The sequence below is a fragment of the Pipra filicauda genome, unplaced genomic scaffold (genome assembly GCF_003945595.2).
Source record: "Pipra filicauda isolate LSUMZ 115617 unplaced genomic scaffold, ASM394559v2 scaffold52_size3558583_pilon, whole genome shotgun sequence".
NCBI lineage: Eukaryota > Metazoa > Chordata > Aves > Passeriformes > Pipridae > Pipra > Pipra filicauda.
Window position 1 is genome coordinate 2194601 of NW_024104676.1, and position 23989 is coordinate 2218589.

General features: G+C 35.8%; 1 protein-coding gene across 1 annotated transcript in view; it reads left to right on the plus strand.

Annotated features, from left to right (window-relative positions):
* CDH7 (cadherin 7) overlaps positions 1-23989 on the plus strand; it is an 88333-nt gene that overhangs the window by 24030 nt on the left and 40314 nt on the right. Inside the window, exon 3 of the mRNA XM_027723117.2 lies at positions 16570-16864. Coding sequence (XP_027578918.1) covers positions 16570-16864 — 295 coding nt within the window. The remainder of the gene's footprint in view (positions 1-16569; positions 16865-23989) is intronic.

Here is a 23989-nt window from a genome sequence, read left to right on the forward strand (position 1 = left end):
GAACTGTGTGTCTTCACTAAAAACAATGCGATGGTGTGATAAGTGTCTGATTGTTTACAGACTAGCAGAAAATTTACTCTGAAAAGTGACTGCATAAAATTATACTGTGTTACTCAGTAGATGAGTTAGTTCTGTGTGTGAGTCACACCTGCCTGTTCTGGTGATAATTTATTTCTACTTATTATTGCTATTAGTCCTGCTGAGTGAAGACAGCTGAGAGAGCAAACTGAGTGTTATCCACAGATGTGTTTCTTATGTTCCACTGACTTACACCTGCAAAACCCGGTTGTAAGCTATTGGACCATACATTTTTAAAATGAGAACAGAATCTGAAGATAGCAGGAGTTTTACTTCCTTATGTAACTAGAGGCATGTCCTTGAAAGAGCTTGTCTTTTTAAGGCTCAGCCAAGATTGTGGTATGAACAGCTTAACATATGACTTGTCCACTGAGTCTGTTTGAAATGCAAGTCAAAGAAAGGCATTGCTGGTTTTATGCTACTACTTTAATTGTGCAGCACATTAATAGAAAGTCTGTTTACTGTCCTAATGCCTTTCATATGATTAAATTTGTTTAGTTGGTTAATTCAATTTTTTCTTTGCCAGTTAACATTGAATTCACTAGATTTGCTATTGAACAGCTACTGTCCTTCCACTTGCACCACTCTTTTTGGGTACATATGGACATAAAAGCATGGTTATATTACTGAATTGGCATGCTTTACCTTTGAAGAAAATGACAGAATTTATAGTGTATTCTGGTTCCTTTATTCTCTTATAAAGCCACTGGTTTTATCTTCCCGTCTTCCACTGGGAAGCAGCTGCAGAGCAGAGCAGACTGAAGGGTATTCCTTATCTTTTGCTGTCAGGAACAGTGACCACCAGTGACTGATCACTTCTGTGAACAACATGGTTTAGAGTTTCTCATGTATTTTTCACTGAAAACAAATTTAAAAAAACCCCAAACAATCTTTTCGCTTTCTCATAAATTTTGTTGAGCAAATAGGAATAGACATTAAGGGAGAGAACAAAAGTGGAAGAAGTGATAAAAGGGATGTATGTAGCAAAAAAATAAGCCAATATTAGCCAACTACAGGTTCCCAGAAGAGCAGAGGTACCATGTGACAATGGATTCATCAGTTAGGAATGCATGGAAGGAGTATGGTTGAAGAAATGCAATGTCCTTTGAAGATTTATATAAGCTAGAGGCAGGTGGGGGATATAAATTCTACCTGTGAACTACAAGTGAGATTAGGGAGCAGAACTTTCAGTTCTCTTCAGAAAGTTTGATTTTAGTGATATATGAAATTTCTAGATCCTTCATTAATTTAACTAATTTGTTTGTGACTTTTCTTTGCAGAAGCTCTTAATTATTTGTGTTATTTTCACAAGGTAGATTTCATCTATTTGTAAACAATATAACTTTTTACTAAACTGTCATCATGTTTAAATGGCAATTTGCACATTTTTGAGCGGAAAAGGTACAGCAAAAGAACATAAATAAGAGATTTGTGGTTCATGTGCAGAAGCAGTTACTGTTTGGAAAATATTAATTTAAAATTTAAAATAAGATTTTCCTTTTATAATACATAAAAGCTTTGGCACTATCTGTTAATGTAAGAGGCTCAGAACTTTATGAATGGAGATATAATTAATTATTTGTCTTCCCTTAAAAATACAGTGTCCTCAATTAATAGAAATTGTACCCTTGTAGTACACAGAGCTCTGCTGGTTTACACCAAGCGGTATAGAACTTCCCTAAGGGAAGTTTGTGAAATTAAGTGATCATTTTAATGGACCACACAGAAGGTGTGAGACAAAAGTGAAAACGCCTTGAGTTTAAAGTTCTGAATGTTACAACTAGTGACAGAAGGCCTATCAATGAGACAGTAATCCTGTAAAAATACAGAAAGATCAGATTGCTTGTCGAATTATAATTGCTTTAATATGGATGTATGCAAAGGGATAGTAAAGGAGCTGGAAACTTTCCATCTGCTTTGTATACAAAGTGATTAGATTGTGATCATTTAGTCCAAGAGGATAGAAATGATGCACAATTCTGCCAGGATGAGACATGCAAATTGGATCAATTAGGCTTTGAGAGTGCTCAGACAATCTGGTAGAGAAGTTTACATGCTGTGTCAAGTGAAACTTAGCAAAGATCAGTCTTGAATGCTGGGGGCAAGCATTATAGTGATTTAAACTCTAATCTGCAAGAGCAATTCATTGTTTTGAGATTTAGTTATAAAATGGATCAGATACTCTAATATAACAATCAGATACTATAATAAAAGATCCCTTAAGGAGTTATTTGATGGTGTATACACAAGAAGTGTGACAGACAAATTAGTAACAGTCGTTTGAATTGAAATATTTGAAGTAGATGAAAGTAAATTCAGATGATTAATCTTGTTTGCAGCTAACGGAATGCACAATACTAACAACTCCTGTACCTTCATGTTCACCACAGTGCTTCAGAGGGAAGGCGTGTTCTCATAAGGAACCCATTGTGTGCACTGTTTTTACTGAACCAGAGCTCACTCAGAAGGGGAACAAATGATCATAAAAATGATCACTGGATAAGAGTGCTCTAATTTCATTGGGAATCACCTAAGAGTTTGAATTATGTACCCTTTTCAATGTCTTTTTTGTGTCAAATGGACATGTTGTTTCACATAATCAAGGGGGTCTTTAAGTAAATTGAAAATTTTCAATATATGTGAAGTACTGGAACCTTCAGAAATGAGTTTCTGAAGGCAGACTTTTAAATTTTCAATAGAATCCAAATAGCTTTCAGAATGAGAAATAGGTCTGCACAATTTGAATTTTAATTTAGATTTAGCAAGTATACAAGACCAATGTAAAATAACGCCTGCCATTTCACTATTTTCTAATAATTTTTTTATCAATTGCACATAAATTGACTGTATTTCCAGCATTTAATGACAGTGAGTAAGAAACACAGAAAGAATATGTAATGGTGAAAACATGAAGAACAGATGAAAACATCCTGGGTTGGCATCAGCACTGTACGTGGCAATCTCATATCCATGGATTTTATTTATTTTTTTTTAATGAATGAATTTCAATCTTAACTCATAAATAGCTTCTCACATAATTTGAAATTTAAGGAAACAAAGCATAATGACTGCATAGGAATTTGATGAGATTGTCTTTGTTAAACACGTATTGTACACACCAACATAGAAAAAGGCACTAGGAGAGCATTGCCCTTTTGATAAAGCTGTTAAAATCCTTCTAGGCTGGAAGGCTTTACAATTAACCTAGTATTGTTCATGGGGTTTTTATGGGTTTGAAATACTAACACATTATCCTCCCCTTCAAATATTTTCAGATAATCAGCACAAAACATGGACATTAAAAGCATTTATTTCCCAGCCTTTAATCCTGTGGAGTTAAAATGCCTATCAAAATATGAATTACTGTCTTGAGATCAGCCTGGTATGAAAGCCCTGGCAGACCTGCAAGTTTGAATGCTTAAAAAAAGTTAAGGAAAAATCAAACTTTTTAAAGTATTTATTCAAAAGGATCATTTTAAATGATCCAAACAGTTTAAAGCAGACTTTCAAGTGTCTGTACTTACTGTGCATACTCTGCTTCAGCTTGTTCTGAATGCTGAACAGCTACAGTGTGAATGTATATGATGGAATCACTTAATCTTTCAGTGTTGCTTCTTACAATTAGTCTGTGTGATGCACAAGTTCATTAAAGCAACCTTCCTCTTCGAACAGGAGTTAAGGCCTTATTTTAGAAAGGTACTTAGGCATATGTAACTTTCATGCCTGTTAAGTGATATACATGGATAAGGATGACTTCCTAACTTAGAAAATTCTGAAACAAAGATGTAGGTTTATGTAGCACACGGTTAAATTTCCCTAGGTTTTGAAGTGAATTTTGAAAAATGGGCTGTGAATTAACTAGCCAGTATATATGGATGGATGCATTTGTGAAACACTTTTGGGTAAAAATCAATGTGACAAACTATCTTGAGAGAAATACATAATAGTAGGGGAAAAAAGAGAAAAAAAAAAGTATTCATCCTATAGCCTGCTGAAAATAGAACATCTTATTTGTCATTCAGTGTTTTACCTTTGCTGAATTACAGTGTTAGAAATTGGTCATAGTAGTTAATAGAAAACACTACAGAAATGTTAGGGTGTTTAGTTAAGCCAGACTGAAAAAAGAGGTTCTAAATGAAATGTAAACACAGTAACAACAGTAACTTGTGCTTTAAGATAATAGGTTAACCAAGGGATTCTTCTGCTCTTTTTTAAGAGAAATCATTTTAAGGCACAAGGTAAGTGTCCACAGGAAGATATCTAATACTCCACTTTACTTGATCGTGCTGTATTTCATGTTATATTGTCATACTAGCAATGAAACTGTAATGCTTTACTATAGATATTCATTGCTGCCCTTTTCATATGAAATAATTTACTCATATTAAAATGTTATAGTAAAATTTTGTGTTCAAATTATCTGTTCTTATTTCCTTGACCCACTGTCAGCTCTGAGAAGTTCTGACTTTCTTCCCAACATGCCTTCCAAGGTACTGACTATGTCTGATGTGGGCATGTATCAAAATCTTAATATTGCACTTGAAGTCTAGGAGTAATCCCATTGATATTAGTGGGAAGACTTATGGAATTAAATTTGTGGAAATGCTTTGGGAAATACCTGGGTGGTATGAAATATTTTATAACATATAACCAGTTTGTTCATATGAAGAATTATCAATTTCAAGTTGACTGTATATCTTTCAGGAAAGTCATCACCAAGTATTGCATTATTCCAAACATATAAAACTTTATAAAGAAAAACAGTAGGAATTCATTTTTTAAGAAGCAAAACACAGTAATAAACACCTTATACTGACATCTGTATTATCATTTTTGTTAAAGGTTAAGATTTCGACCAGCATGGGAATTTTGCTTTGTTTCACCAGTTTCATAAATATTAATTAACTGTTTTCAGGACATTATAGGTTAGTGAGGATGTGAACCCAGATAATTAAATTTTTTATGTATTGTAAGTCTTTCATCACTAAAATTATCAGATCATACTCTCTTCTGTAGTGCAGTACTTTATAGGCTTCTACAGGCACAATTAGTAATTACTTAAACTGCTTTACAGTTATGTATTTTACCATTGTCTTCTAGTCTGTCAGGGTTTCAGCACTACAAACACACAAGGTAAGATTATGGGTGCATCTTTAGTAGCATTAAACTTTCAAAAGCAAATTAAATGTGAGGAATTGATACAACATAAAACCAGAACGAAAAGAGAAAAGCTCTACACCCTCTGGGTGTCTATTCCTTGGTACTAATGTTCTTTGGAAGCAGGTTCCTATGGGAAAAATCATTATCAACCAAGCAATGCTGCAAGCTATTTTGGATAGTTGAAGCAGAAAGAGGATAATCACTCTAAACTATAGATCAGTAGTTTGGCAAAGAAGAGACAATATTGGAGGTATAATTTCCACTCTAAAATAAATACATTCAGTGTAAGTACATGTCATTTTTGTTTATAGATTTGGTATTATTGATATGGTAGTCAAACCAGAAGTGTGTATGATTATTTTTCCTGCTCAGTGCTGTTACAGGTAATTCATTAGATTAGAGAGTTAGAGATGAAAAAATAGATCCTCTAAATGCTCTCTTTCTCCATGGTTGAAATCCTAGGCCCAAATTATTTTGACTAAGTAGAAAAGGCTATAAGGAAGACATAACTTTCCAATCACCATATTTGTATTCTAATTTATTATTTCTATTTTCGAGATCAGGTAAAAAAGTAAAAGCATTCATTTTGCATTATTGCAGGTAGATAAATACTGTTACTGCCTTTCTTGTTTCATCTCCATCCTTTCCCTTCTTTCTATGCCATAAGGGAAGGTACATTCATACATTGTCTGGTCCTAAACAAATGAATAAATAAATAAATGAATAGTACTGAAATAATAAATAATTAATAGAAATATGCACAGAAGAGAAAATATATTACTGTAAATATATATAATCATGCATCTATATATGTGTTCTGTTCAAGAAAAATGTATGCTCAAGAAACAGTTCTTTACTATATGTGTATCAATATTGAACAAGCAGAGACTGTTTCATGTGTAGTGGGGACGATATTTGAGAAAAAGAATGAGTGAAGTTTCTTGGAGGTTCTGTTTCTGCAAGCTGCTACACATACATAAACTTTTCAAGTCCGTGGACATCTGCTAGCCCAGAGATATTCTTCTATGAAGTATACTAGGTATACTAGGGTCTTCGGTATTTATTAGCTGTACTGTATTCTTTAAGTCTGAACACTTTCATAGAAGCCATACGTGGGGAATGCAGGCAGAAAGCATCCTCACACAGTTCTGTTACACTGCTGAAATAGAGTGTAGTGACTTTAAGAGAATTTTGTCTTACAGCTTCAGTGATTCTTGGCAACAAAATAAATCAAATCACTGGACCAGTAAATACATTGGTTTAGTATATAATGGCAAGTTGCATGGTGAATTATGAATAGATATGGATCATGTGAAAATACTGTTGGTATATATGGAGGGGAACTTAGTCCCTTTCCTAGAGAATAAGTAAGACCCAAAGTAGAGCTGGTAAGAATAAACATTCAGGAATTTGTAAATAGAATTTCACTCCAGTGGTGTTTTCACATGATTTAGTTGTTTTAGGCACTTGTATAAATGAGGTTTGAGTTATTGGTTTCTTTAATCAAAATTTAAATCTACCAGGTAAAAGCAGAAGCAGTTTTTCTGCTTCTGTAAGTCAGATAGCAAATCCACTACTCTATGGCTTGATTTGTTAGTGATGCAGTTTTGTTACTGAGATACTCAGAATGAGTACTCCAAGGAATAAATACTTATAGACTAAGAATGGTATGGGGAAAAATAGAAACAAAGCAAAACCACACCACCACACCCCCCCCCCCCCCAAAAAAAAAAAAAGACCTAAAGCTGAATATTGAGCAGGTCTATAAGGATTCCAATGTGCATATTGTGTACAAACACTGTGGTCTGTTTCCCCATTCTAAGAAGTTGATTTCTTAAAAGCTTGAAGCCTGAATGTGAGGGGAAAGTAGGTCTTTTTTTTCTGGAATGCATGTGTTATGTTGCCTGTAGGCTCTTGGTGGTGCTACAATACAGTATTGTTGTCCCCCCACCCCCAGTAAATACTATGCAATTAGTACATGATGATGCACAGTATACAGATGGTTTTTACCTCCCAAAGCTGCCAAACTGTCTTTTTAAGAGTCTGAATGACAAATAGTCATTTTGGAGAGTGACATGTCATGATGATGGCCCATTAAAACTCCTCAAGAATACTCAGCCCTCTACATATGCCCACTCAGCTCCATCTACAGCAGCAGCTGCTTCTGAGTTCCTCCTGTAGCTGCACTAAACTTAATGGGCTGGTTGCACAATTCCCTGTCGCCACAGGGCATTTCATGTTCTTATTAAAACTGGGGAGGGGGGAGAAGGCACAGATTTGTGAGTACAGAATCTGCAGAGATCGGAAAAGAAGAGGACAGACTAAGGAAGAATATGTGTGTGTGTGTCTTTGCATGCATATGTATGTATACATACATGGACTTAAATGTATACATATATACAGGCACTGTTTATGTAAAGAGCTACAGTATATAAGTATGCACAGGGAGAGAGAACACCATAGGCACAATTGAGTATTATTAAGGGGAAAAAAAACATTAAAATGTGACATAGTTGCTCTTATCACATCAAGTTTCCAGTATTTCCTATTAAGTATTCAACTCACTAGCCTTTAGATGGCAATATCTGTTATTCCTAGAGGAACTTTTCATCTGAACTTTGTCTTTGACTTAAAAGCCTTGAGGACTTACTTAGATACTAACTGAAATGTTATGAAGCGTAAGTTTTAGAATTTTAGTACTTCTGTTTTCAATTTTGTTTGCACAATAACCGTCAAGGAAATGAAGAAGTTTCACCGTTCTCTTTACCGTTTAACCCCTTTTTTCGAAAGGTTGGCAAAATTTAATATTCACGTCATGTGGCTGATGTGATAAGGTTGTTATCCTCCTGGAGCACTGATCTGTCAGGGCTGCATAACTAAAGTATAAGGTATAAAGTATAAGGGCTTTCACTAAACTCTTCCACCAATACTTCTGAACCTTTTACTGGGGAAACAACATGGAGGAAGGAGAGAAGAGTAAAACCTAACTGCTTATTCTAAGTGTGATGATGGGAGAGAATAAGTATGAGTAAATTAATACAAATTCTTACCATTTCGATTTCTTAGGCACTGAAACATGCATTCTGTAACATAAAAAAAAGTTCAGAAACTACATTAACAGGGGAAATAAGGATTTTTCTCTTTTTTAAAGTAAGATGCCTATCTTATTCGAAGAAAGCTGATGTTATGCTACTCTTCCTGCCCATCAGTCATGTTTGTTATGTTTGCTCCTCTGGTTCCAGGACTTTAAAATCAATGACATTTTAACTTTCCCCTAAACCCCCCCACCTCCTCCAGAGTAGTCTTTTTTTTTTTTGTACACTTGGAATAGTATTACACATCCTCAGTAAAATGATACCTGACTAGATTCAGGTTATCAGCTCTTTTAATTCCTGTTGCATTAAGTGGAGTATGAAAAGAAGATACTGATAAAGTTATACAGAGTTACTCTAAAATACTGTTCTCTCCTAACACCCATCACTTGAGATCAGCTCCACATAGAACTACAGTATTTTCTTTCATTTCTATTTTTTATTTTTTCCTTGCTGTTTCCTCCCATCTCAACTTGTCATTCTTCCTTTTCCCTGTCTCCTTTTGTCCCATTTCCATATTAATTAGAGGTTCTTTATTAGTCAACTTCTCATTCCAGTTCTCTCCTGGTCCTTCAGACTTGTCTGTGTTCCCATTCACGTTGATTTTGGTTTGTGGATATTTTTATCTTTTGGTTTTTTTAAAACTTGTTTCCCTGATGATCATTATTATTTATTTTATCTCTTATCCTATGCTTTCTTAATCATGCATCTGCATGAATACCTTGATTGTAGATGGAGCTTTGTTCTCACTGGCTTTATATACTGTTGAATATGAAGGTCTTGGAGGTCAAATTTTACCAAATGTCATATATTTTGCCTGCAGGAGGCCTATTGAGGATAAGTTGTGAGATAACACAACTGGTATACTACCAAAGGGGTATGCCTTGGTTTTACCTTGAATGTGAAATGTGGTCATTTGATAGGTAACTTCTCATTATGCCATTGCATTTTGGGTGATCCTGGGTACATATATATACACACATACATACATAAATATATATATGGCTTGTGGTCATTCGTAGGGGTTTAATATTACCTGTAGCAAGACAAAAGATAATTCAGAGACAGTCTGAGTTCAGGCAGCCTATGAGGTCAGTGCTGGATGTGAAGAGATCTCAGGAATGTCTTGGCCCTCAGTTTCAGAAGCTCTTAGGCCTTTGGTCATCTCTGAGCACTCCAGATACTATTTTGGATATTTTAAATCAACACAGAAGTCTTGTCTAGGCTGACTGGGTTTTTAGTAAGCCTGTCAGCCACTGCTTGTGCTTGATAAATATAACGTGGTTATACTGTGGTCTACAGCATGAGACCTTGTTATATTCCCACATGACTATCTCTGCACTTGCCTGACAAAGAGAAAGTCTGGAGGCAACAAAACAGTGCATGAAATTGCTAGTACGTCAGCGTGGCAAATTGTGCCACTGTGACACAGATGTCTGTGCTGGTTCCCTACTATACTGACAACACTGCTGAGACAAGGAAACTCTGGCAGCATTATAAGCATACTCCTTCTTTTCAAACTCTAATTAAATATGCTGGGGTTTTGGGTATAGCCATTTGTATTGACTGGATCTCTTGTCCTCACTATTATCTGTTATGCTGAAAGCACAGAATGTAGACCAGCATATTTCTTTCTGAGCCTGTACTATAGTTTTACATAAATTAATAAAACGAAAAGCAAACAAACGCCCTCCAGGAGCTCATTTATCACTTTCTCAACATTTCTTGGAAAATAGACTTTTATAAGAAAATCATTATCTACTGAATAATACTTTCATTGATGCCTGAGTATGAAGACAATTATATGAATCACAAACCTTTACTGACATCAATAAAATGTTGTGAAACCTGTTTCTTTCCCACATGACTTTTGTACTGAGACTGCAAAAGAAATCTAAAATGAGGTCTTAAGCTGTTGTTATTGAAATATGGTTTCAGTTTACAAGAGTGAGAGTTTCATGGTTCCCTCTGAAAACAACAATCACATTAATAACTAATGTGTTCGCGAAGCCCTTAGACACTGTGTGTGCACACTGGATTTTACTTAAATGTTAACTCCATTGTCTATGCTGAATTTTTAATATTAGTTATTATTTGCATTGAAATTGTTCCAAATCAGCAACATTGAACCCTTACTTATCCTGGTGGTTGAGAAACGTAATGGTGTATTTTAAACAACCAACCAATCAACCCTGTAAATATCGAGTACTTTATGAGTTATTACAAGTCAAAATACATACTAAGAGTGGTAATCTGAGAGGAAAGGGAATTTCAAAACTTCTTTGTCCAACCACAGTAAATACTGAATCCAAGAACAGAGTAAATGATGAATACAAGAACAGAAGTTTTAAGAACCTGGCTGTTTTAATGACCAACATTTAATAGAAATGACCAAACTATATTTTTGTTTCAAATCACCAGTTTTCTTTCATCTTCTGGAAATTACATGTTAAATCTCTATACAACCTTCTTAAGTTTTCCCAGAAAGCAGGAAGGGGAGGAGGCGGCATGAATACACGAGTGTCTTCCTCCCACAATCAATTCTCGTTTGTTTTGTGATAGTAAATTGTGGTTATAAAAGGGACAGGAATATTGCTCCTGTCTTGGTGTTCTTATTGGTGGTTTTTTGGCTTCCTAATGCTGCCTTGCTTCTAGTGAGAAGGCAGGAATAAAGCTGCATATCACCAATAACTATGGATGCCTGCACAGGCATGAGGAGGCATTTTTCATTCCTCTCCTCCCTTTCTAGTTACTTTCATAGCGAGAAAGGAAGAGGTGCATGCAAGGTAACTCCTCCTTGAGAAAACTCTTCAGTTCTGCAAAGGAGTGCACATTTCCTCTGATCTCAGGGAACTATGAAGCTAGGTTTTATTGAAGCATCTAATGTTTGCCCTGTCCATCTCTTTCTCTCCATTACCTTTGTGATCCTGCTGGTGTCAAAAAACTATCCGCTCCTCATGTTTTCAGTTTCATTTTCTTCTTCACCAAGAATCTATAAACTTTGCAATTAACCATGTTGACAGGGGGAGGAACAACTAAAAAGATAGATCTTTGGGAAAGGAGAAGCAGAGAAGAGAGGCATATGAACACTGCACCTGCTTTAAAGAAACCTGAACCGAAAATATGAAAAACAGCAAACCTTTCATTCAGGCATAAAAAAGATCAATCGTAGCCAGATAAACTGCTTTTAATACTTTAAATGCTTTTAATAATGCAGTGCAGTATCTCTGCTTACTGATAAAAATGAATGTCCTTTATTGGAAATACTGCATTAGCATACTTTATTGGCAAGTGATACAAAATGATATCGTCTTTGGTTCTACAGATTTTAACATACAAATGAACAATATCCACAAACTATTGAGTATTAGGAATTTTGAAGGAAATGTTTTATTTAGGTTTCCCTAGAATAATCCTCACCCTAAAGGTCAACATATACATAAATGCATTAGGGTAGACCCTATACTAAGCTATATTACTGCAGTGCCAAAAAAATGTGATAACAAAATTGGGTTTATTAAAAGAGTTAGGATAATAATATCTTTGCTGTTGAGTGAAGCTGACTGCTTCCTTCTCTCACACATATCCGAACAAGCACTTCTGAAAACTGAGAGGAGTTTTAGGAGTTGGACCTAAGATTAAGTGCCCTCTTTTTTAGGTTCAGTTCAGAGACAATATAGGGCATTCAATAAATTATCTTCTAAAAAACAACAAAAAAAGATGCACTTCTTATACACACTGTCCCTCTCTGCCTCCACAAGGCTTCGTGTTAGATCTCTTCCCTCTCTGCTTTTTCCCAGCACATCAAAAGTTATCATCTTGTTAAAAGATACATCATCTCTTTGTAGAAAATTGCTGTTTCCTTTTCCTGTTCTCATGTACTCCTTCTTGTACATGGTGTGATGCTGGGAACACCCAACCCCAGAACTTGTAAAATCTTTGTGTTAAATGTATGTGGAATATAACAAAGAAGCAACAGGATCAGTGTATAATAATTGAATCATGAATCTTATACTGTAAATAAGGTTACTTGATAGCCAGAGTAAACTGGAGTGTTACAATCATGGATATTGTGTGGAGGTGGCAATGGATGAAATGAATTGGAAACATGCAACTGTCTCTTATCATTCCTCTTTCCGAAAAAAGGGAGTTTTATTTACAGTATCTATTGCAAGCTGACTCTGAAAGAAAATTTGTCTGGAAGGATTCAGAATGGGATCAGATGAGATTTACCCGGTGAATTCTTTGTTTCTTGAAATAAGAATTTGAAACTGCTTTTGTCTTGATCTTCTCTACTTCAGAAGTCATAGTCCCCACGTGCAGCTACAGACTGAACTGCAGGTCTGTCTCCTGCATGAATGTCACTGCAGAAAGTGGGAGGAGTGATAGACAAGGTAGCAGATGGCACCATCATAGATGCTTTCTGGAATCTTCCTGTCAAGTACAACTGTCCTGGGGACTATCATCATTCCATATAATTGTCATCAAAGCAATAACAAGAACAAATAAAAACCCCACGTCTTACTCTTTAATGTATTTCTTCTATTAAAATAGGGGCACAATCACCCCCACCCCCCAAGTAACAACAACAGAATGAAACAAGAATATCCAACAATAACAAAAATGTACAAAGTGTTTTCTAAAGCCAACCTTATAAGGGAAATAGCACTTCTCACTTCCTAGAATGTTAATTTCAATAGCTGGAACCGCAGGTAGTTTGAAATCACATTTGATAGTAGCAGAGCTGTAAATATGGTATAGTACATTCAGAAATTTTTTTCATAGTTGCAAATCATTGATGCCTCTACAGTAGTGACTTTGAAGATCACTGGAAGAATTATATGATGTGAAACTGGAATATAGGTGATCTGAACACTGCACCAAACTTCACAATTTTTTCAGCTAGTATTTTTTTGCATTGTTCTATTGTATTGTACTTTTAAATTATATCAGATTTGCTTAAAATACATACAAAAATGTTGAAAAAAGCTCTTCAGAGTGCTTTACACTGAATTGACAGTACTATAGTGCCAAAGATAAACTAAATCTCAAGATTAACCTTCCTGGGGTTAAGTAGGTAGAGAATGGTACATTACTAATTTGAGCGTGGGCCAGCAGAGTTTTTAAAAGTTTAGTAGAACAAAATTTTAATAAAAGATTCAAAGAAGTTTTGCATTTTCAGAACCTTAACCTTGGAATAACAAAGATCCTCGCTAATCACTTTACTAATCCATGCAGTAGCAGTTTTCTTACCAAGGCATCATTCAAAAAAAAAAATCGTTCTCTGTTCAGCATTTCACTCCAGGTCACCAGCCACTGTAGTGTAATCCATGAGGAGATTTATGGACCTCGGAGTGGGACTCCTTAAAGAACAATGTGGTGTTAATCAGCAAGCCACTAAGGGAGCAAATGGGAAATGCTGAGGCTACAGATTTTTTTTTTTTTCCCTGGGATTTGAAAGCCTTACTCAGTGAATCTTCAAGGATTTACACTTCTGACCTCTCACTTGAAGGTCTCTTTTCTTTCCAAACACTGCTAGTTAGTTATTCAGGATAGGGGTGGACCTAAATACTAGGTGAAAGGTAAACTGTGCAACTCTGCAGCGTGAGTCTACTGTAGTGTGCTCAGCTTCATCCCCATGAGGCAGTGCTATGTTAATCTCAGCAAGTTGAGACATGGAAACCTTTCTCTGCCTAAAGAGATCTACTTGTATTTCTCTAACCTTCAGAAAACTGCTCTGCCTGATAAAGTGCTGGGTGTGCTCGTGTCATCTGCTTTTCTGTCATCCAGCATATCTTCAAGTATGCCACAAAAGGTAGAATAACTTTTACGGGGAGAATGTGAGAGTCTCAACCAGCACAGAAAGACCAGTACCCTGCCAGTATGTGGGATATGGAGAAAATTGAATCACTTAAGGCAATCACAAAGGCAGTGAATCTTTGTATCCTGTAGCTTCAGTTCTTGAGTAATGTGATGCTCAGCATTTCAGTCTAGACTGTAGGATTATGGCTATGTAGGGGAACCCACACAGTACCTCTGTAGCACATCGGAGACTTTTGCACGCTGAAGTATGTCTCAGAGAAAATCAAACACAAGCCAGACAGATTCTTAACTTACACGAGCCACTGCTTCTCTGTAGGGAAGATGGATACTTCCTCCAGTCAAGTTTGAAAAAGCACTGAGGGCCCTAGTGACCAGATTTGTCAGATGAACAGAGGTATGGTTTGTTCAATAACCCCCCAGCCATTAGGGCTGAGGAATATGTAGTGCTGTGGAAATTGAAAGAGCCTGAATGTGAGATATATTTTACCGTGACCTGCTCACAGTGTCAGCATTGACTATTCCTGAGTGTGCAGAGAAATAGGGTTTTAAATGCTTGGGGAACTCTACTAAAGAAATCTCAGGCTTGTTTAGGTATCTCTGGAGTTAGGTAGTAGGAGTATGAAGATAAGCCCTATTTTTAAATAATGTAGCTAATCTTAGACACCCTAGTTCTTTTTTTCTGATCCAGTCCAAAGCTCCAGATTCCATTTCTGTCTTAAAAGAAAGAGGGAGAGTACTGTAATTGCATATAGTATGAGATACCCAAACAGTGTAAGTGAAATAATGTGTAAGAAATAAGCAGCTTTTTATCCAACTGAAAAATTCAAAACTGATCACAAATACTTCCCTGTTGAAATAGGAAAAGGTTTTGCAGCTGTGCTAAGGTATGCCTGAGATAGCAATTTTCTGCATGCATTCTGGAAGTGATTACTATCTTGGCGATACTCCTACCTGAGAGAGAAAAAAAGGTTAGTGGGAGAAATTGTGATGATTATTACAGTGGAGTTCAGCACTGACATGGAGTTAGGACAGGTACAAAGTAGATATGAGATACAAAGAATCCAAACATTTTTAATATTGTCTTCAGCTATGTGTAGGTATTAATCTACTTTTAAAAAGCAAGAAGGTACTTTAAATTTTACTGATATTCTTTTCACTTGTATCAAATATATCATATGTGTGTGCTACTTTAACATGGTGTCCAGATGAATTACATTGCTGATACAAGTTTGAGAAGTATGTGAGAAGAGTCTGTGTTGTGTAAAAGGAAGGTGAAACTCAGTGGATATAAAAGAGTTGAAAAACCTGTGGAATATTGCTCATTAAGTTAAAATAGCTTGAGTGATGAGGAAGAAATTTTCTTTCTGTAAATTGGTCTTGCCATTCTAATGGAAGATATGTTTTGACCTACTGAGGTATATTTGTTATGTGCCTGCTATAAGTAGTCCCAGGGAAACTACACCTAGCTTTCAATGCTGTGTAATTCAGGCAGCGCCAGGACAACTTGGTCTTTCTCAGACTCTGCATTTTCTGAAATTAGATAGTGAAAAGCAAGATATGGAAGTGAAGAAGTGAAGTTACCGGCCCATCAGATAGCAGTGAGCAATTTATCAACCAATGCATTTAACTTCATTTTGTAGATTCATAGAATATGCTGAGTTGGAAGGAACCCATCAGGACCATCCTGGTCCTGCGCAGGACCATCCCCAAGAGTCACACCATGTGCCTGAGAGCATTGTTCAAATGCTTCTTGGTCTCAGACTGGCTTGATGCTGTGATCACTTCCCTGGGGAGTCTGTTCCTGCGCTCAACCACCCTCTGGGTGAAAAGTGTTTTCCTGATATCCAACCTAAACATTGTCCAACTCCACTTCATGCCATTTCCTTGAGTCCTGTCACTGGTCACAAGAGCAAAAAGAAGAGTACTTGCCCCTCTGCTTCCTTTATGAGGAACATTTGATATGTTTTACTGCTCCACACAGTAAACACTGAGAAAATTGTAAACACACACAGCAGCAAACACACACTGACATTAGGTTTATAGTGACATTTGTTTGAAGTCTCACCCTTCGGTAAGATAATAAGCTGAAACAAACAACATAGTTAAATTCAGAGAGGAATAAAGTCCCGGTTATGATCGTATCTGTGCATGCATGTGGATATATAATACTCTGGCATGAGAAGGTTGTAAGGAAATGAGACTGTTTGCAGGAAAGAATGAAATTTTCTTGCTTAAAAAATCAAATTGACAGGTTCTAATGGTCCCTCACAGACTGTGAATGATAAACATTCAGCTTATCTTTCCAAGAACAAGGAAATTTCATGTACTACTGCTCAACATAAGAATTATTTTTACATATCTCCATGCCACTGAACCTCTTGTAAGTTAATCTCATCTCTCATCAATTTTTCACCAGCTTCACTCTGATGTTGATAAAGGAGATGGTTCCATCAAATACATCTTGTCAGGCGAAGGGGCAAGTTCCATTTTCATTATTGATGAGAACACGGGGGATATTCATGCTACAAAGAGGCTGGATCGAGAAGAGCAGGCCTACTATACGCTCCGAGCACAAGCACTAGATAGGCTGACTAATAAACCTGTGGAACCAGAGTCTGAGTTCGTCATTAAGATTCAGGACATCAATGACAATGAACCAAAATTTCTGGATGGTCCCTACACTGCTGGAGTTCCTGAGATGTCTCCTGTGGGTAAGTGCAAAATACACTGTTGGTGTTGTGGGAAATTTGTTCCTATTGCCTTTTTAAAAGTTTCATTATTTTTTACTGTATCACACTCAGCTACTTAATTATCTATGAGGCACCTGCAACAGTTAGATATTTCAAGACTTAACTGGAAATAACATGCTAGATTAAGTATTTAGCCTTTCAAAAATATTGTGAAACTCAAATTGCTATGTAAGGATTCAGATAACCGTTTTATGGTGTCTTTCCCATTCCAGTGCCCAGAGGCTTTGTTTTATAATTCCCATTAACAGTAATAAGTTTCACACCTATGTTATGGTACTCAGAGGGGATAATATATAATTTTGTTCAGATAAGGTCTGTTCATAACAAACTCTTCAAATTCCTACTAGTGCTTAGCATTATTTTTTTGGAAAGTGTTGCATGTATCAGTAATAGCTTACTGAATATTTTTTTTCTAATGCTGAAATCCCATTTTCTGGGAAATATATGCAAGCAGCAGGTATTGGGGTACAACTTGAGATAGTTTCAAAGTTCCAATGGAGTGAGAGAAGAATGGGTTTTAGAGACTTCAGACCCTCTGTTGGAAAATGAGAAATGCTGATTTTTCCTGAGTTTGAATTAGGGAAGAATTTCAGCATCAAATCCACTTTAAAGAGACCCAATGCTCATTGGTTATCAGGTGCCACTGTTCCTTTGAAAGCTGACTCTTTCAAACCAGATTAAGGCTTGACCTAGAGATATTTTGGTAAATTTTACCTTAACATGAAATTATAAATGCAAGTATGAAGAAAAAAAAAAAAAGAGCAGAACTTAATCAAAAAATTCACTGGAAATATGTACATGTGAAGGCTCACTTTAGCTTAAGAGAGTTATATGGTGATTGAAATAAAGATTTTCTTTGCTTGACTGATTTTAAACCATATTAAAAATTGATACTCTTACAGTAAGTCTGCACATATAAATTTTTCTGTAGTTTCCTCAATATGATCTCCTGTGTTTTTGAACGTTAAACAATGCATCTAAATTGGATCTAGAGAGAGAAAAAGAATATTCCCTACCTTAGTGCCCTGCAGCAATTAGTAGTCAACATTGTTTTTGTATTCAAAACTCAGCTTAGGAGTCAATGGGAGATAAGTAAAATATTGGTAATAAGTTTCCTATACATTTATTCTACTAAACAGTGAACTTTGACACTGTTTCTCATTGATGCTTGGTATTCATTGTCACTCAAACGCTATATGGATGGCTGAAGAGGCAATAACAACCTTGAAAGAAAGATAGACATAGACACCACAGCTTCTGTGGAGTAACAGGAAGTACCTGAAGTCATCATACTTTGCTGAGAACTTTTTATTTCTGAACTTTGAAAAAACAGAGATAATCTAAGACTGTAAAACCTAAATAGTCAGCACTTCAAAAATATATTGTGTTAAGATATATCTGTTTTTTTAAATGAAGTTGCCGTTTTATTTTAGAATTAGATTATTTAAGATGTAGCATGCAGCAGTTGTTAGATTATTTTTCATTTTTGTCTTATGCCCTGAAAAGCAATTATCTCCATATTTCTCTTTTGCATGAGTTACTTCTGTCCTTTCTTACACTGGCATACTGATGTATGGACAACTCATACAGATATATGAGATTTACCTACACATACAAATCCATGCCTCTGTCCCTACCCATGCTCCATTTGTTCCAAAAATATATTGGAAATCTATCTGTGAGGAGTGCACTGTGTGCAGGGGAAAACATAAGGACTGTTCTTCAAAATGAGCTGCTTTTGCATATTTTGTTGAATCTTTGCCTTATAAATGAGTAAAGAGAATTATCTCCCATACAACACCAAATATATTTCCAAATTAGGTGAAATGTTGTGCAAAATTATGAACTCAGATTGTGCACTGTGAGATTTGTGTCAGCTAAGAGCAGTTTCTTGTTCATGTTCATGACCTTCCTGAAACTGCACATTTTAAACATCTTCATGGTTAGTATCACACAACTACTGAATATTGCATTGTTACAGAATTAAGGATTACCATGAAATGCCTTTGTTGCACTTGTCTTACATAGTTATAGCAATTCATAGTTTATTCATATAACATAATTTTTAATTAATCACCTAGAGCATTCATTAAATATTAAGGAGATACAAAGTATCTCTCTCCTATTTTGCTTAAAATTATATCCATGACAAGGATTTTTAATTGGATATTAAAGGAAATGAAAGAGATCACAGGATTATAAACCCAAATTAACTATAAAGCTAGGAAAACTATAACCTTTAACCTACAGGCTGGTTATGCAAGTATAATGATTCTGTATTTTACTTGACAAATATTTTAGGACATTATCTAAGGCTAATTGAAGTCAATCTTTTCTGTTATTTGAAATGACTTTGGGTTGGGTTCAAATTATATTTGGGTCAGGCTCAATTATATTGATTATCCTGGATAGGGTAAATATCTTGATGGCTTGTAAATCTATTCATAGCAAAAACCCTAAAGATATGGCTTATCTGAAAATCATAAAACCTTTTTTTTTTAACTGTATCTCTTACTTAAATCCAGCAATATTATATTTTAAACAAAAAGATTGCAAATTATAGTTCAAAGTCTGTTTCTGTGATGTTCACCAGAAAGATAGCTGATGTGAGATACTGGTCTGTTTGACTTACAGCCAAGAGAAGTGGGGATGAAAATTCTAATACCCAACACAGTTTTGGTTGTTTAATATTTTCTACTCTCCAACCATATCAGCAGCTTTGCTTGTTACCCAGCACAACATGCCACGTTTATTATCCCTGATTGAGATGGATAGAAACATTTGAATTTTATAACAAAGAAAAGGAAAAGAAAGCAAAAACATTGTGTCATGCTTAAATTTTTGATACAAGTATGTAGTGCATTTGGAGACCTCGCTGCTTGTCTGAGACCCGACTTGATCTTTGTCCCAGAGTGAAGGCGACCTAATGAGGCTCTGGGAGGGAAAAGAGGAGGTGAAGAGGATTCTGTCTGTCCCCCTTCACACTCCTGGAGGGGAAAGGCCGTGGAGGTGTTGCTGCATCAGTGGTGGGTTAGGGCCAGTGGCAGAAGCACAGAAATACCAGATGGTATTGAGTAGAACCAGGCTGGATTGTTGTATGTAAGGATTAAGCAGGAATTATGGATAACTTTATAGTAAAGGTGTTTAATGTTCCTGGTAGCAGCTGATACCATGTAGAAGTGTGATGCCTTTGGTTTGTGTTATACGTATTACACATCATTAATTGATATCAGTTATTACCTTTAATAACTGACTTCCTTTAAAGGTCTATTTTTTATTTGTTAATGTGGCTAAAATTCAATTGATAAGGGTTTAGGCTGTTTCAAAATTATGCATCTGTTAATATGCATCTAGTTTTAGGAACCATTTTTCCCATAAATGTTCTCACCAATGTTAAAACAGAAGTCATACAAGCATTTCTTATAAAAAATCTTTTTAAAGTTTGATAAAATACACACAAGGTACTAGCAAGCTTTTTGAAAAACTGCAGAGGTTTCTAAAACAATACATTCAGAGATTCAGAAATCCCTTTGAAGGATCGCCAACTCAAAATGAACTTCAGCAACTAGCTTTATCTGATACTATCCCTGGAAAGGCTGATCTCTGCACCAGGTCAGGAACATTTGTCAGTCTTGACTTCGGTAAATTAAACTACAGATAACATTCTAAGTTCAAGGTCCTCTCTGCAAATATCCTCCCTTCCTTTTGCCCTAATATCAGAATAAATAAGTCACATTCTGAGATTACTGCGATTTTGTAATATCTACCAATATATATTAAAGTGTAGGTTAAAAATTGTCTTAAGCATTCTGGAAAATAAAATCAGAAATCTGTGCCACCCTCATGGAATTCAGTGTGTTACTAGCTAGTATCAAAAGAAGAAATACGGGAAACACTTTTAAGCAGCACAGATTTTTCCTCAGTATTTGCTACAATTGCTGAAAAAATTTTTGAAGTTGCTACATGTAGAATTCTTTTTAATGAACTTTTGTTCAAGCTTCATTAGAAACATACTTGTAGAGGAATCCACATCTAAGAGGAAAAGACAGTTTTTAAATAAATAACCCCTATTTATTTTTTCAACCCATGTCAGATACACAAACTGTAAGTAATATTTAAAGTTCTAGTTGTGAAGTTGCAATTCATAATAAGTCACTAATGAGTGTGTGGGGTGGCATTAGTGTCCTGTCTACACTTGCACTATAGGGCTCTGAACAATGCTGACATAAATAAGATTTACTGGCACACTAGTTTTATTAGATGGAGTGGTGTCATTTGTTGACTGCCCATGTTACCTGTGAGTCCTAATCTTGGATGCATAAATGGCAGCTGACTGTCTGTGTTAAAAGGTACGGCAAATTTTTCACCAATAAAAGGAAGACAATTTCAACGCAGGAGCACAAACTCTTCTAAGATGGTGTAGTTGGAACTATGATGCAACTACCCATTTTTCCTCAACCTATAGGTTTAATTACTGTCCATGAGTATCCCTACAGGTTTCTGGGTCATTTTTTTTCAAAGGACAGTAAGTATTCGAATTTGATATCAATCCACTGCAGAAAGATTAGGACAACTGTGTGTTGCAATGGTCATCCTCTGAAGGAATTCCTGTTCTTCAAGAGCAGTCTGCTTCCTCTGGAAAAATCTCTTGAAATCTTCACATACAGATCTTTCTGTGCATTAGGTTTCCTTGGAACTGATTTCCTACACATAGGACTTTTCACATAGTAAGAATATCTTCTGTTATCTTTCATATTCTTTTTAAAAAATATATTGTGCAGAAATCTTTCTCTCAGCATGGGACTCTCAGCCTCTCAGAAGCTCAAATTTTTTTGTGTGCAATTAGTAAAGAAATAATGACAACAGCAGTTTTTTTGTTCTTTGGGTTTTTTTAAGATCTTTCACCCATTGAGATTTAAGAGAAGTTGATTAGCATAAAGGGACTAGAAAAATGTCATTGTTTTTTAGTTACTGATTACACTCAAGTGGAATTATAGCAGAAAGACTTGGTGTTAGAATTTCTATCTAAAAACCACCCTTTTCTAAAGGATCCATGTGTTTTAGAAGAGAGACAATTAGATTCAGATAATGGCTTTATTCATCTCATGGAATGTAGAGGGTTTGTTTGCTACATCAATATATTTTTACAGCAAACAAGCACTTCTAAGCTTGCAGCATTTCCAAAATGTCTGTGCTGAGATTGCAGAGCTTGTAATTTCTTTGATCTTGTATTGGTCTGGAGTCCTTGAAAGCAGCAAGAGCAGGGAGCAAAGACGTAACTTGTGTGAGGTTTATAAGCACTTTCGCCAATATTTGCAGATGTTGTAAGCTTCATTGGCAGGGCTTAGGGTCTGTGTAAATGTGGTAATCCTGGCTTTCACAAAGAACACAGGATGTCAAATAGTCATTATGATACCCTTGTTCTCAAAAGCTGGAGAGACTCTGGCAAGTTTAAAATAGGTCCCTGTATGAAATTACATTATAGAGTAATCTGTAAAATCAGTTTGACATACTGAATCAAAGCTCTTAGTTACTGGTGAACAGAAAATTGATGTATTTTAAGTCCCATAACTGATAAATGACTTGATGGATTAACTACCAATTTTCTTTTTAAACTTTCCATCTACTTAATAGTTGCATGTGAAATTTCAGGTTCAGAATAACCTTTTCCCTGTCCAAAAATATCAGACAGGCCACAAGAGAGAAAAATTGCATTTAAATAGAATTGCAATCATACTACTTTGTCATGGATACTTCAGGAATAGAGATCAGGAATGCAGGTTAGCTAGGCCATAACCTAAGTGAATAAAGCTATCTTATGACTGACCATTTCTGGTCAGAATTCTTTCAAGTAGGTCCCATCCTGTTCCATTTTATGGAGAGCTGCACTTAATCCTCTCTCCAAACCTTCAACCTAGTCCCAGGATCCATTTATGATGCTCTACTGAACTGAGAACTGAAAAGCTGAGGTAAATGGATGGGGGATCAGACAGGAAGAATTTCAGACTTTCTCCCACTATTTCCTGAAAAAATCCAAATAAAACTGACCAGAATACAACTTGGGTTAAGTTCACCCTGGACATTGCAGTTTGTTCTTAAAAAGAGATTTCAAGACTTGCTACTCTCATTTTCACATGTCAAAAATGTGTTCTTTCAGAAAACGAACACTGTCTTTAACAAATGCTTCTCTCTAATCTTGTGTCTAAATCCAGTCTGTGAAGCAGTCTGATCCTGTCTTGAAGACCTTTACTGAGCATCTGCCAAATTGCTACAATATTAATTTGCAATCTAACCTCCAAATGGGTCCCTGGGCTGTTGAATGGAAGGTCTGAATGTTCCAAACAATCTGTCAGTGAGAAAAAATAATCCTTTCTGGCTATCAAAGGGTGGTGACCATGGCCAAGGCCCTGGTTCCCAGGTGTTGTTTTATTCTGCTCTCAGCATACATCATGGAAGCTGTTGTATAGAACAAAACAAATGGGAACTGATGTGGAGAACATAATGAATAGAAACTGGATGCAGAATGAGGTTTTCACAAAATATACCCTACTTGCTAGCCAGTTAGACATTTTACTTTCTTATTCCTGTCAACATAGAGACATTTCTTGCTTAAGGAATCTTTATGCACTAGGTTATTACCACAGCTGATACTCAAGTATTTCATATTATTGAAGGAAATTAGTACCTTTTAAAGGACTTTTCACCAGTTTTTCTCTGAGTTGAAACAGAAACTCTTCATCCATCTCTTTATGAAGCAGTAAATAATTTTGTAGGCTAACATTAATTTTGTGTACAGTTATCAAAATGTATAAAACATCTATATGTATGTATGTTTGAATTTCTAATCATTCATTACAATTTCAGCATGCAGACTTCTCTTAAAAGGGAAATTATTACTATATTTCATACTCAAATAGATTTCAGGCATCACCATCATTACAGAAATATTCCTCTCATATCCTCCATCAACCAAAGGCAGAGATAGAGAGGGGGAGCTCCTGGGTGAGATGTTTTTTTATTGTTGTGAGTCAAAGGCTGAGATTATTTGGGAAGATGGAATTCTGTAATAGTTGATAATACTAGTTT